The following is a 13,548-nucleotide window of genomic DNA, read 5'->3' as shown; positions in this document are numbered from 1 at the left end:
AGTTGTCTGCCAAAATCTTAACTCAAATTCTATGGCGTGCGTGCGGCGTGACAAGTATTTTTTGCTTGCAAGTGCATATCATTCTATCCAAGCAAGTCTCCTCTCTGTATGTAGAAGTATCCCTCCGTCCCGGGTGGTGCCTGCTGGTGCGCCGCCCCCTTTCAAAATGTATTTATCATACATTGTACTTTCCCTCTTGCCCGCGTCTGCCCTGCCCCGACACGATGCGTGGAACCTGCTTAAAGCGGGAAAACAATAAACTTGTCTGACAAAATTGTGTTTATTTCTGCAGTTATTTTCACGCCAGACTTGATAGGTCGAGTGGATATGCTGAAAGGAAACATTAGCATATTGCATCGGTCGTAGATATCCTTCTGCTTACCATTGCCACGGGTCTCCCCACTGGGATATACACGTCGGACGTGCTGCCTAAAAGCGCGAGGTTTGGGCAATTCGGACATCCGCCTAAATGTAAAGCGGCCACCTCCTTCCGTTAAAGGTGGTTCTGAATGCGAGTTTCTATTGGAATGTGACAATTTCCACGACGATACAGGGGAACGTGCGCCGCCAGCAGGAGGCGGTGGTGGTGGAGGTGCTGCAGGCTGAATGAAAGACGCTCTCGCTGAAGCTACCGTGCTTGGCTTGACGGTAGTAGGTGGTGGACTTGCACTGGGTGCTGCAGGTGCTGGAGGAGGAGGTGGTGGTGGTGGCGGTGGAGCAGTAGCGGACGAAGCTGAGGCAGATCTGTTCCTCCCAGGCGGTAAAGGCGGTGGTACCGCTAAGCTTGGAGGTTTAGCAGCACCACGAATGGGCGGAACAGCCCGACCAGGGTTAGCTCGTCCGGGTGCAGGTGGAGGGGTGGGTGGTGCTCTGGCAAGGCTTGGCAGCGTAGCAGGTAAAGATCTAGGCGGAGTCGGAGGAATGGGTTTTTGCGGTGAGCTGTTTGATCGGGTTCTTCCTGGTACTGGCGGTGCTAAGAACGGTCTATTCGGTGTAGGTGAGCCTGCTGCTGGAGCTCCAGATGACTGGGGAGCGGGAGCTGGTGGAGGAGGTGGAGGAGGTGGAGGAGGTGCTGCTGTATTCGATGCTGCTGCTGCAGGACTACGTCCGGGTATTGGCGGCGGCGCTTTGAAAGATCTTGGCAGAGTACTGCTTGCGGGTGGAGGCCGAGGAACAGCGCTAGCTGCATTGGAAGGAGTGTCTGCATAAAGTGTTAAGCTATCATGGCATAAGCACACCTTAGAGATATAAAACGCTTACCGATCGATTGTCCTCGTCCTGTATCTACGGCTGCTCCTCGTGTTTTTCGAAGTGTTGGCATACCGTTGGCAAAGAGGCCTCCAAGTTGTGGACCACCTCCTAAACTAGGTGCACTTGCATTCCCCATTGCTCCTCCAGAGGATGAAGGTGCTGTTGCTGGACTTGCAACGGGAACAGGCGGTCGGGCGATCGAGCCGCTTGGCGCGGTCGATTTGACATCTAACAGCGTTCACCCAGTTCATAACATTGTCCCATTCGAAGAGAGTATGGTACACTTACTTCCTATCATCGGTGCTGACCTGTCATTTGTAACAGCCTTTTTGAGCTTCTTGCCCTTTTGAATGTCTGCGAGCAATCCCTTGTCCATCTTTTCGATGAAAGAAGATTAGAGAGCTTCACCTCGGGCTCAGCGGAGCTGTCTTCAACCATAATGAGGCAGCCGGTCTTTCAACTTTTCAATACATGCTTGGTTTCATTTTGATGTTGAGCACGGCACGGCACATATTAAACATATAGCTCTAGTCAGTTCTCTAATAGAAGAGATATGGGAGAAGCGGGAGCTAAGAAACATTGTATGGAGAAGGGAAAATGGGAGGAAGGAAGGTTAGCGCTACAAAATATGCCAAATGAGAATAACTTCGCTGACCATGTCTAGCAGGACACTTGATAGCTTTAGACTGCTTTCCCTCAGGACGGTCTTATTGCTATGGATGTCTATAAGTACACCGACTTTTCCAGCTTCATACTTCTTTATCATCGAGTGGGATACTTCAGTGCTGCGAATTATGATGTCACCTTTCCAGCCAATTTTCTTGCGTCCACCTTGCTGCATAATTATAGACTATTCTCACCTTGTCATTGCGGTCCGCGCAGGGCAAACTAGATGCCTCTCCTCTAAACGCAGAAATCAGATAGCTGGGGACCTATGGTGTATTTGAGCTGCTTACTTGATGGCATCGACATCATCAAGGTTATCAAAAACAGAATAGATGCAGTGTCATACATGCATGAGATACCATGTCTCTAGATGTTTGCGCTTCAGAATTTTGGTTTCACATTCCCGTACAAGATTGTGCACGCTATTCCGCATCCAGTCAAAAACGCCGTGGATTTCTGACTGGTAACTTACTTGCCAAGGCTGCTTTTGATCAATGATTTGCCTGAGGTTTTTGTAGCTGTTCTTGTTATACATATTTATGTAATCCCCGAACTCAGTTGAGATTACAGGGTCTGGCTTGGGCTCTTTGCCAGCTATCTTCCTTCAATTCTTCGAACCTATCATAAAGACAGAAGCACCGATATACATTTTGTCTGCAAGATCGACGAGAAATGTCTGGGCGAGGTGTTCATTGGCGCAGGTAATATTGAATTGGTACAAAGCATCTTCCACGACCGTTCCTGTCGAGACTTTCCGTTTTTTGCTATTGTCCATTGCTCTATACTTATTTCTTCTCGAACGCTATTCTATCGACGCCCTGGCCATCCAAATCTCCACCACGTCTTGAAACAAGAAAGAAGAGTCCATCGCTGTTGGGCATTGGAGTCTAAAGAGATATTTGCGGTGGCCTCTGGTGGAAACTACGAATGGCTCATCATTGTATCCCAAAAATGAATTTCTTATGTTCCTCGTTGAAAATTTCCAGATTTTCATCAGCTTCATATCAAGGCTAGCGTGTCTCGCTTGATTCACGACATCTTCTATGTACTGCATAGTCCGCGCTCAAAAGGTACATGTAATCTCGGATGCGTAAAGCCAACAAATTTTACAAGATCTCGGTCTTTATCGATTACAGAAATGAGGTTGGCAAGCAATAGAGCTTGTTAAGATAGTATTTATTGAAGCTATACAGTAGTTGCAATATCTCGAATATGGTGGATGTGAGCAGACCTTATAATTTGAAAGTTTAAAATGTTCTTTCGATCTACATTCCTCGGAGTCACTTAATTTGCCGCAGGAAAACATTTGTGCTCAAGGTCTTGGCAAATACTTTACAGTAGCTTGACCAGCTGTGCAGTGATATCATGGAAACAGGTACACATTAAAGCGTGCTATTTGTTACCGATCCATATTATCGATTCCACCTCGGCTACGTAGCATAGTTACCTCTCTTCATTTCTTTTCCTGCTAGTCCTGCTATTCGATAAGCATTATGTCATTTTAGGAAAAGTTCCAAAGGTTAAGCGGCCAAGCACGGGTCGCACAAGCTTTCCGAGTGTGTCCCTCATCACTTTTTTCCTTCACTAGGCTGCCAAATTAGTAGAAAGTCTTTTCTCCCTCCCCCCCTTTCTTCTCCTCTACCACCCCACAGCAATGGTCCACACAGACCCTGGTTGGCAAGAAGACACCAGCGGGACGACGACGCCGCCGCCGCTCCGCATGGCCGACTATTTCTGGGTATGCTCGACATCGCAACAGTGACCTTATTTTCGACTGATCGGGAGACTATGCAGGCCGAGGATAACAGTGCCCTGAGTACGATTCAGGACCGAATGCAACGATCGAAACGGACGTGCGAGACGATATTAAAAATGTTCGAGAAAAGGTGCGTCGTCGGTGACGCAGCGTAGTAGTCGAAAAACCAACCTCCCGTCTCGTTAGAGCACAAATCGAGCAAGAATACGGAGAGCGATTGTTAAAACTATCACAAATTCATCTGAACGAAGCCGAGGATTCGCAGAGTACCATCTTTGAAACCCTCGGCAGTTTGCCCGTCGCTATGGAAGCGGCGGCGCGAGCGCACATCGATCTCGCGCAGCAAATGCACCATTTGTTGGAAACACCGTTGGCGAATTTTATTAAAGAGCAGAAAACGCTGCGGAAAAAGGTACATAACTTCGACGTGAACGGGTTGGATCAGCGCACACTTTTTTCTAAATGTAAAGTATGAATCAGACAATGGAATCCATCGATCAAGTCCAAAATCTGCGATATATGCGTCTTGAAAATGTCAAGAGGGTACGTATATTACATCCGTACAGTTGCCCTTAAGTACACACTCATGCGAACAAATGTATACAGGCACAACAAGCATACATCAGCGAGTGCGAAAATTACGAGCGATTACGAAGGCGGGAATACAGCGACGAGGAATTAGCCGAGGTAAAATGGATGCTTTGCCAACGCTAGTGAATAAACACTAAACATGGATTGCGGTTGCTATTCTTAGGCGGAACAGAAAAAGGCCGCAGTAGGCAAGTTTGGAGCGAAAAGGAAGCGTGGTTTCACGACTGATCTGGGTCACACTGTTTTCTTGCAGATCAAGAATACAAATTAGCGATTGGAATTCTGGAATCGGTGTCAAAGAACTGGATAGAAGATTGGAAAAAGGCGTGTGACACGTTTCAGTCATTAGAAGAGAAGAGGCTTAATTACACGAGCGCAACATTGTTAGCGTAAGTAGCAAACTGATCGCCATTTTCCTGCACTTCCTCGGCCATTAACATCGAAAGCAGGTACACAAATATGGTGTCCAACGTATATACAATCGGCGACCACGTAAGTGCCACAACTAGGTTGTTCGGTGTTTATTGCAGTTAGTAATCCACGTGTGATTCCAAAGTCCTGTGAACGTATACGCGTCTCGCTTGAAAATATGAACGTCATCGCAGATATGGACAATTTCATCCGAACAAAAAGTACAGGATGTGTAATCCCCGGTATGGAAACATCTGCCTAATTACTCAGTGCATGTTTGTGTGTGGAGAGAGCTGTCCCTGACCAAATGTTATTCCAGAAATACCAACATACAACCCATTCTTCGACCCTGATCCAGATTCTGCTCCCAGGGTTGTGCGAGAGATTAATATACCCGTCGTCGATGAAGAACTTCGTTCCGTTAACGAACAGCTAAAACTGCTACCCAACGCGCGCCCGAATGCAAAGGTTAGATTTTTGCGTGAATCTATTGTTCTACGAGCTGTGTCAATGCTGTCTGTGATACTCAACTTGAGTACCTCTAAAATAGCCGGAAATGGTAAAGCAAGATCGCAGTGTTACACCAGCGCAGCTCGACAGAAAATATGACCAGCAGTCTAGAACGTAAGTGTACAAGCGCGTTCAGCACCAAGTACCAAGAAACTCAAGAGAGATTAGAATCGAACGGGAAGCAACGCCGTCTCCATTCTACAAAGCGTTACCATCGTTACCACGGAATGCTCAGCCTGAGGGTCCAGTAGTAATAACACAAGAGCACGATACTGGGCAAAGAACGACACCGGTTGGGTATCAGCCCAAAATGCGTCGCTTACCATCCATACGCGATCGTCCTCCAGCATTGGGTTAGTACCAGTCTCGGAGGAATCATGGAAAGATGCTAACAACAAGGATGACTGTTGTAGAAACTCTAGTAGACACTAATGCATATGCCAAAACAAATACCACTGAACCTCTAAATCTAATGTATCCACAGGAACCAAAATACAATGTGGACAGAAACCATCGCCGATCCTCCCAAGTATATATTCCAGAACAGCAGCAGCAGCAGCGAGAGCGACCACAGTTGAAAGTTGACGTGGATGTACAAAAATCAACATCTGAAGATACCGCCGGCAATAACAACAAAGGTTCAACGCGTAACAAAAAGAAATCTAAGCACACAGCAATGTTTCCGTTTCTGAAAAAGTCATCGCCTACCAAGGATCGAAACCGGTTTTCCCTCGCCATTTTTAGTCACCACAAAAAGGAAGAGCCTTCACCTACGAAGGACTCGTACCATTCACTTGCCACATCGCCCTCGCCTGTTACTCCATATACCCCTCCAGCCCCTTCTTTCACTTCTTCTTACAGCAACCACTATAAAAAGGGCTCTTCTTTGAGACATACTTCGGCATTGGCACTGGAAGATGGAACTCCTGTCATTGAATACGGTAAGTTAGACTCTGTGCGCTATTTCCTTGACGGTGCTAAATTTATTGCTCTGTAGTCCAAGCGCAGTGGAGCTATGGCGCCAAGGTAACGATCTCTTTAGCATTCTTTTTTCGATAGCGACAAACTGAAATTCCCTGCTACTTATGCAGATCGACTCGGAGATCAGTTTTTCAAAAGACGATATACTTGCAGTCATCGAGAAGAAACGAGACGGATGGTGGGACGCCCAGATCGTCCACAGTGTCAACAATGCTGCTGTAAATACCAGAGGTTTGGTCCCCGGCAACTTTATGGGGTCTTTGTAAAAACAAAGGAAAATTATATTATAAATTAAATGCAAACTAACTAATGATGCGGTACATGGTCTTCATCTTGGTATCCTGTTCCAGAATCCCAGTTTGCTTCAGGTTCCCGTTGATTACTGATGGCTGCATTTTCTGGCAAGGATGGCTGCCGTCGCTTGCTGCTGCTTTCCTTGCCACCTTCCCGCTGCTGCTGCTTTTGGAGCTTCTCGGCTCGTTCCTTCAACAGATTGTTGAATTCCTGCCACGACATGTCCAGATAATTCTTCTGCTGCGAAGGAGAGATGATGGAGGGGTCTTCGTCTATCAGATTGGGCACACCCTTGAGACGTTTCAAGTATGATTCTCCAGGATCCATTGTTTATATGTATACAAGAAGTAGATATTAGGGACACAAGAAGGGGGAGAAGAAGAGAGGAAAATTGAAGAGGAATGCTCGCGGTGACGAAGGGTTTAGATGTATCGTGTTTCAGATGATGATGAAATCATAATCCCAGCGAGTCCATGGATCGTTTCTGCGCAAATTTCATCATTCAAAATGTGCGTCCAACGCCGCCCGAAGTTCATCTTCGTATCCAAACCAAAAATGGTCTGCACCGGGGATCACGATCGATTTGGACGGCTCTTTGAATACCAACTTCTTGTATGACCGCACGCCCGTAAACTGATCCCTGTCGCCGTAAATAAACAGTGCTTTGCCGTTACTAAGCACTTGGGTGAATTGCTGCGTGAAATAAGTCGACTTGAACGTCGCGAGAGCCCACTGCACCGACAATGGGTAGCTGACAAGCAGGAAACTGTATGGGATACGATCAGGTGGTGGCATCGATGATGCTACCATGCTGCCAAACGAGTATCCTGCAATGACAAGACGCGAAGGTTGAAAGCGATCGATGACATAGTTCATAACACCCTGGTAATCGCCGCGTTCAGGCATGCCTGTCCAGCTAGTACGCTTTTCAGAATTACCGCAGCCGCTGTAATTATTATTATCGAGTCAGCAGCGATCATCACGCATGGAAATGGCTTGCAGAGAGAACTTGCCGAAAGTTGAGACTTGCAGCGACGTATCCTTTCTCAGCGAAATACTTGTGCAAAGTGACTACAACGTTGTTCACAAAGTTTCCACCTTGCAGGTAGCATTGTGAGCATTTGAGTAATCGGGTGTCAACTAATGATATGGTTGTACCTAGAGGTCCATATGGATGGGCAATGACAATGGCTGGTTGATTTTGGACATCAGGGCTGTAAGTAACACGGGTCTCTATGCGCGCTTTATCGTGCAATGATTCAATAAAAACAGTTTCCGTCGGCATCGACTACAAACTCTTTTTATTCCACAGGAGAGAACGAAAAATGAAAAAAGAGGGATGGTCGGGTTTGGATGGGTATGCTGGTTATTCTGTACAAAGGGATGTATTCGTTGTTCTTTATATCTCTCTCACTTTTTTGCTTGTTGCCATTTGAGCAGTTTCTCGAATGCATACCGAGTAGTCTTCACAGGACCAGCAGTGAGAATACCCTTGATGCTCTGCGTTAGCGCAGGTCCAGCGATAATACTCCGGAGAGCTAAAGTGACCCTTCATAAGTGACTTTATCTAGCATGGATGCATAATGACCAACAACTTACATGTGTCAATGTACTTGTTGAGCTCGGGTGAAACAGCGATTTGCTGATGCAGTTCAATCTTATTTTCGGGGAAAGGTTGCTTTGTGCGTAAACAATGCAAATGGTGCTCATTCACTACCTTCTTGTAAAGAGTGCTGGGTAGTTTCTGAACCATCAATCCACGGAAATGTGGGTTTTGGTTTTGCTGCAAAATCTCGTTAGAGTCGACCTTACTTTAATCTATATCAGCTGCAGCAAACTTACTTGATACTGGTCATTGTTGAGGATAGCAACATTGGGCAAATCATCCAACAATCCGAAATACAAGCGATGGAAATGGTTCTTTTGAGCAGAAACAATGTTGCGGACTTTGTTAGGGTTCTCGCCGACGATCATTCTAAAATCGCCAACGTAGCTAATGCCCGCAATCCGCTCAAACAGTTCCTCGGCACTAAACTTTTCCGGGAGTGTCAAGAGCGCAACCCGAACAGCTTCTGTGAGGTTGACCTGGTTCGCCAATCGGACGCGAGCATCGTCTCTCAATATCTTGACCTGTAAATACATCACACGAATAAGTATATGACGCCACTTTTTCTCTCTCTTGACATGTTCGAGACACTCACAGGTTTGTGCATCCGACCAGCTAGATACAGACTGTTCCAGTCCACCAAATCCTTGCACAGCGCATCGATCGACACTACGCCGTACTTGATCATCTATTATTTATTTTGTGGGGTGAATAACACATTTTCCCTTTTCACGTGTATCTCCGCAATTTAGGCTTACCATGCCATCGATTTCGACGTAAGGATTAAAGTAGACACCAGCGCCGACCTTTTCCTGCAACATTGACACTGTGCTGGAACCCAGCCAACGCAGACCAGAGTAGTGGTGGGGATTCTGTTGCATGTTGAGTGCATGCCAGTGACCAGGATGCGAGACACCGAAGATAAAGTCCATCATAGGTTTCTTGTTGGTGTCGTAACCAGATTGACGGAAAACGCCGCTGCCGTATGCAAACGCATACCGGATAGGTGCATTGAAACGAGAAACTATGCTCTTCAGCTGCTGTTTCAGCTCTTCGTCTATACTGATGTACTGGTTTGTGCCAAAGTCAGGAGAATCTGGTATATTTGTGGGATGAAACTGGAACTGTCTTAATCGCTCTAGACGGCGTCGTGTCTCTTCCGTAAACAATGGACCCTGCCGATCGTCTGTGCGTGGCGTAAAGTAGTTGTTGTAAGCAGAAGAAGAGCGTTTTGAGTCGGGCTTGGGATGTTGCAGGGATGGGGGCAGCTGATCTTGGGTAGGTTGGGGCGAAGTACTGCTACTGACTGGCTCTGTCGAGTAAAAGGCTCGACATGAGAGGAGCCGGCCCCTGGTAGATCGCATGGTACTTGTCTGCAATAGAGTGTGTGAGCGCTGCCCTGGGCTGTTCTTCCAAGGCATTGCAGTATTCATTTACCATTAGCATTGTATCTTGTGAAAGAGAGTGGAGAGTGACCAAAGACGGAGAGATTGACGGGGTTGATGCATCCCGTTCGAACAATTTGGAAATGGCTTTTCGGCACAGCGTTTTCACCGATCGCGGGCTACACATCGGATTTTTGTCGGATCCGACTCTTGGAACAAAGATTAGGCCCTCGTGAGCTTAAATAGCTCGTGGACTATGAATGGCAGCTATAGACCAAAAGCTTGTTCGATCATCATATATCAATACATTCAATGATAGTCAATAACCTTGGATACAACTATGAAGCTATGGCAACCCTATATTGCGAACATTAAATACCGGCTGATTATCGTGAAAACTTATCAAGGGGGGATATTTAGTTTAAAGTAGAGCCCCAACCTTATTTTCGTGGCAATTGCATCGCTGCCGAAACCTGATTTGTTGATACAGTAATGTGTTACTTCATTTCAATGCAGCGATTCTTTCTACGAATATGTATGCAACTGCTTGCAATAACTTGACAACACTTTTAGTTCAACTTTTGATTTATACCTTTTTCACACGCGGCACCTCTGACATATCTCTCAATTGAATAGCTCCTCCCGATCAGATGGAAGGCTTTCAAGGTAAATAGGACGTCTGCTTAACGGAACGAAACTCGGAATGACAAACAAGCGATGTCCCACAAACTCTGTTCCCATGTGGTCCAAGCACAGCAACATTCGTTGTCGGATTGCACCCACTGCGCATTACTTTTTTTAATTCACTCCTTTTTTTCTTTTTCTCGAACATCCTCCCCTTCTTCTGATATACCCAATGTGTCATGGTCTCCAATGCTCAAAAACTCAACAACTCATCTAGCTTTGCAAATTTCATAAAGTCCAAGTGGCGATCGAGCGCCAAGGACAAGACTTCTAGGCATTCCTCGACCAACTCAGCAGCCGACATTGAACGCGATTGGGTACGGCACAGTGCCCTGAAGCTTGCATTGAATAGGTAAACGAAAGGAAGAGCGCAAGCATGGCCGAGGAACGGACAAGAAGTTGACGCAAGGGTATTGCAGTAATTACCAGGCACCAATTCACGATCTGCTTAAAGGCGGAGGCAGCGAAGTCTTGGATATCGGGTAAGCGGAACAACGGGGGCTGCCCTTCCTCTCACGGAGGAGGGGCCGTACGACCATTGGAAACTAAGAAAAATTTCCTCCTCCCTTCGTGATAGCTGTGGCGCTGGTTTTTGGACGAACGTATGTATTTCACAATGAACATCCATGCAAAATATTATCAAAGATCATTGATCAGTGAGAGATATATATTTTATCCAGGATATGGCTGCACAGTATCCAATCTCGCATTTCACCGGCATAGACATTGACAAGAATATTTTCCCGAACAAGTAAGGATTCTCAGATCCTCTTTTTTGACATACTTTCCAAAAGGAAAATGACCTGCCTGCAAATGAAATAACGGTATTGTCAACAGCGCCACCGCCAGAAATGTCGTGTTTCAACGAGTCGACTTGCTGCAACTGCCGCTACCGTACGAAGACAACACATTTGACCTTATATTCATGCGATGTATGGTGGATATTATACCCGACGAGGCTTGGGATGCACTGCTGAGCGAACTTGCGCGGATCATGAAGAAAGGGGGATACATTGAATGCGTGGAAGCATATCCGGATCTGCTTGATGCCGGTCCGGCCACCAACACAATCATGCAATGTAAGCGAGCAGCAGCAGACGCGGAATTCTTTCACTGCATACCCCTTGCTCACCTTTTCATTATGACAGTAATCAATCAAACGCCCTCCAACATACCCCAACAACCCGGATCACCCACAGCAACAATGATGCAGAACCCGCTACCCAACCGCATTGCAACCATGAATCAACTTAAAGGAATGCAGATCAAACATATACACACCCCTGTGGGACGATACGGCGGTGCAGTTGGAAGCTTGCTGCTTGAGCATTGGGAGCGTGTAATACAATCATCGAGACAAAAATGGGTCCAAAACAAACTGATTACAGAGAAGCAGCTGGCTGCGACTATCAAAGATTTCCAAGAAGAAGTTGAGCAACGACAAACATACATGTCCTGGTATATTGTAATGGCACAAAAGGTAAATAATGGCAGTGCAATCTATTGAAAAAAGGAGGTTTATATACGTGTACATGTACGTTTATCTGACATTTGTTGCTCGCTTTTTTCCGTGTTCAGATAGGGTACAGAGGACCGATAATAAAAGTGGAGGACTATGACAGTTTACTGCTGCAAGGCTAAAATCCTCCAAATACACTGGCGCCCGATTTAGCCATGTCTGCCAGCCCACGGGAGATGATGAGCCGCTGAATTTGTGAAGTGCCTTCATAGATCTGGAAAATCTTTGCATCGCGCATAAGTTTCTCCACAGGATATTCCGTATTGAATCCATTGCCTCCAAATATTTGCACAGCGTCAGCTGCTGTCTTGTTTGCAACCTCGCTTGCCAGGGCTTTAGCAATGCTGGCATGCCAAGTATTCTTTTGACCCTGGTCGCGCATGTAAGCTGCTCTGTATACCATCATTCGCGCGCTCTCGATACCGATGCTACGATTATCGTTATCGTAAATAAAATATTATACCTTGCAGGACTTTGAAACTTACGCCATATCAGCCAGCATGAATGCAACTGCCTGGTGGTTGAAAATCTCTGTGCCCATGGTTTTGCGTTCGAGGGAATACTTTGTTGCTTCCTCCATGGCGCGTCTTGCCAAGCCAACTGCTCCGGCAGCCACCAAAGGTCGAGTGATATCAAATGCATTCATTGCGATCTTGAAACCTTGGCCGGGGCTTCCAAGGACATTTTCGTCCGGCACAACGACATCCTCAAACGTGACACCGCGTGTATCAGAGGCACGCTGTCCCATGTTGATTTCTTTGCGGCCTCGCTGGATACCTGGCGAGTCTCCGTCAACAATGAAACCAGTAAACGCCTTGCCGGTGGGTGCATTCGCTTCCGTGCGTGCCAGCACAAAGAACCAGTTGGCGTGGCCAGCATTGGTGATCCACATCTTTTGGCCGTTCAAAATCCATTCGTTGCCCTTTTTGACCGCCTGCGTGCGCAATCCAGCAACGTCCGAGCCAGCACCGGGCTCTGTCACGCCGTATGAGGCCATCAATGGCTCCTCGGTCATGCGGCCCAGGTACTTTTTCTTTTGCGCATCGTTGCCAGCCACAACGAGCGGTGCTTCCGCGAGGTTGTTGGCTTCGATGGCGGTCTGGATGCCAGTGCACCCGTACGCCAGCTCCTCGGAAATGATGGCACTGTCCAAAACACCCAGGCCAGATCCGCCATACTCGGGCGCAATGTGCGTGTTGACGAGTCCTAGCTCCCACGCCTTGCGTATAATCTCTAAAAGCCAATACATTAAAAAATCGAGGTCTCGTTTCACACATGCTATCAGTTACATACCTTTCGGGTAAGCACCCGTCTTGTCATGTTCGGCAGCTACGGGGATAATCTCTTCAAGGGCAAACTTGCGAGCAAGCTCCTGGATAGACTTTTGCTCTTCAGTCAACTGGAAACACATGCCTGCGCGGGCTGTCGCCGTGGTCGACAACGCCCGGCGCTGTGTTGGCAACAGACGAGTGCACACGGAAAAGAGACGCGACATGGCTATCGTGCGAAAAGAGGATGAAAGAGAGAAAGAGAGACGGCAATAAGAAGAGAGCGTTTCTTGTGCGACGAGATAAAATGGCATACATTCAGATCACATGAAAATTCCTTTTGGTGCCAGTTTATACATGGGAGCATACACTGTAGGACAATGTTTACAGTTCAAACTAGCCTGTTACAATATATATATCCTACAAATCTAACGCGCATGGTGCATGTGTGAGAGGGCTGAAAGGCAAAACAAATTGTATGTATCATTGACTGCATTGAAAGTGCAACAAACATGAAGAGTGGTCATGCTTTTAGAAACCGGATACGACGAAGCACTATGTATGTACACTCAGTGACCATTCAAATACTGTATTCTTGCGAGGTTGTTATCAGTAGTCGCATGCAA

At 46.7% G+C, this 13,548-nt stretch overlaps 7 protein-coding genes across 7 annotated transcripts; 2 read left to right on the top strand and 5 right to left on the bottom strand.

Moving 5' to 3' along the window:
* Nucleotides 1–298: 298 nt before the first annotated feature.
* Nucleotides 299–1,627, bottom strand: VTP01DRAFT_4316 (uncharacterized protein; the record flags this gene model as incomplete). The annotated part of the gene is made up of 4 exons (XM_069382985.1): nt 299–330; nt 383–1,201; nt 1,261–1,479; nt 1,540–1,627. 4 exons carry the CDS (start codon nt 1,625–1,627, stop codon nt 299–301), a joined length of 1,158 nt encoding a protein of 385 aa, XP_069243731.1.
* Nucleotides 1,628–3,571: 1,944 nt separating this feature from the next.
* VTP01DRAFT_4315 (uncharacterized protein) lies at nt 3,572–6,432 on the top strand (the record flags this gene model as incomplete). The annotated part of the gene is made up of 15 exons (XM_069382984.1): nt 3,572–3,655; nt 3,712–3,803; nt 3,860–4,085; nt 4,154–4,216; nt 4,280–4,360; nt 4,428–4,452; nt 4,518–4,653; nt 4,714–4,756; nt 4,821–4,917; nt 4,995–5,143; nt 5,226–5,299; nt 5,354–5,538; nt 5,599–6,126; nt 6,183–6,211; nt 6,277–6,432. The coding sequence occupies 15 exons, from the start codon at nt 3,572–3,574 to the stop codon at nt 6,430–6,432; spliced, it is 1,968 nt and encodes a 655-aa protein (XP_069243730.1).
* Nucleotides 6,433–6,472: 40 nt separating this feature from the next.
* On the bottom strand, nt 6,473–6,787 carry VTP01DRAFT_4314 (uncharacterized protein; the record flags this gene model as incomplete). The annotated part of the gene is made up of 1 exon (XM_069382983.1): nt 6,473–6,787. One exon carries the CDS (start codon nt 6,785–6,787, stop codon nt 6,473–6,475), a length of 315 nt encoding a protein of 104 aa, XP_069243729.1.
* A 171-nt stretch (nt 6,788–6,958) lies between these two features.
* VTP01DRAFT_4313 (uncharacterized protein) lies at nt 6,959–7,745 on the bottom strand (the record flags this gene model as incomplete). Its single annotated transcript, XM_069382982.1, has 3 exons — nt 6,959–7,406; nt 7,474–7,558; nt 7,619–7,745. 3 exons carry the CDS (start codon nt 7,743–7,745, stop codon nt 6,959–6,961), a joined length of 660 nt encoding a protein of 219 aa, XP_069243728.1.
* Nucleotides 7,746–7,870: 125 nt separating this feature from the next.
* On the bottom strand, nt 7,871–9,512 carry VTP01DRAFT_4312 (uncharacterized protein; the record flags this gene model as incomplete). Its single annotated transcript, XM_069382981.1, has 6 exons — nt 7,871–7,998; nt 8,060–8,243; nt 8,303–8,590; nt 8,662–8,754; nt 8,825–9,439; nt 9,504–9,512. The coding sequence occupies 6 exons, from the start codon at nt 9,510–9,512 to the stop codon at nt 7,871–7,873; spliced, it is 1,317 nt and encodes a 438-aa protein (XP_069243727.1).
* Nucleotides 9,513–10,314: 802 nt separating this feature from the next.
* Nucleotides 10,315–11,642, top strand: VTP01DRAFT_4311 (uncharacterized protein; the record flags this gene model as incomplete). The annotated part of the gene is made up of 6 exons (XM_069382980.1): nt 10,315–10,487; nt 10,555–10,617; nt 10,713–10,737; nt 10,816–10,886; nt 10,973–11,214; nt 11,284–11,642. The coding sequence occupies 6 exons, from the start codon at nt 10,315–10,317 to the stop codon at nt 11,640–11,642; spliced, it is 933 nt and encodes a 310-aa protein (XP_069243726.1).
* A 130-nt stretch (nt 11,643–11,772) lies between these two features.
* On the bottom strand, nt 11,773–13,149 carry VTP01DRAFT_4310 (uncharacterized protein; the record flags this gene model as incomplete). Its single annotated transcript, XM_069382979.1, has 3 exons — nt 11,773–12,082; nt 12,140–12,887; nt 12,948–13,149. The coding sequence occupies 3 exons, from the start codon at nt 13,147–13,149 to the stop codon at nt 11,773–11,775; spliced, it is 1,260 nt and encodes a 419-aa protein (XP_069243725.1).
* Nucleotides 13,150–13,548: the final 399 nt, after the last annotated feature.

Source organism: Rhizomucor pusillus (assembly GCF_041956525.1).
Source record: "Rhizomucor pusillus strain CBS 183.67 unplaced genomic scaffold VTP01scaffold_2, whole genome shotgun sequence".
NCBI classification, from domain to species: domain Eukaryota; kingdom Fungi; phylum Mucoromycota; class Mucoromycetes; order Mucorales; family Lichtheimiaceae; genus Rhizomucor; species Rhizomucor pusillus.
This window is presented reverse-complemented; position numbering and strand designations above follow the sequence as displayed.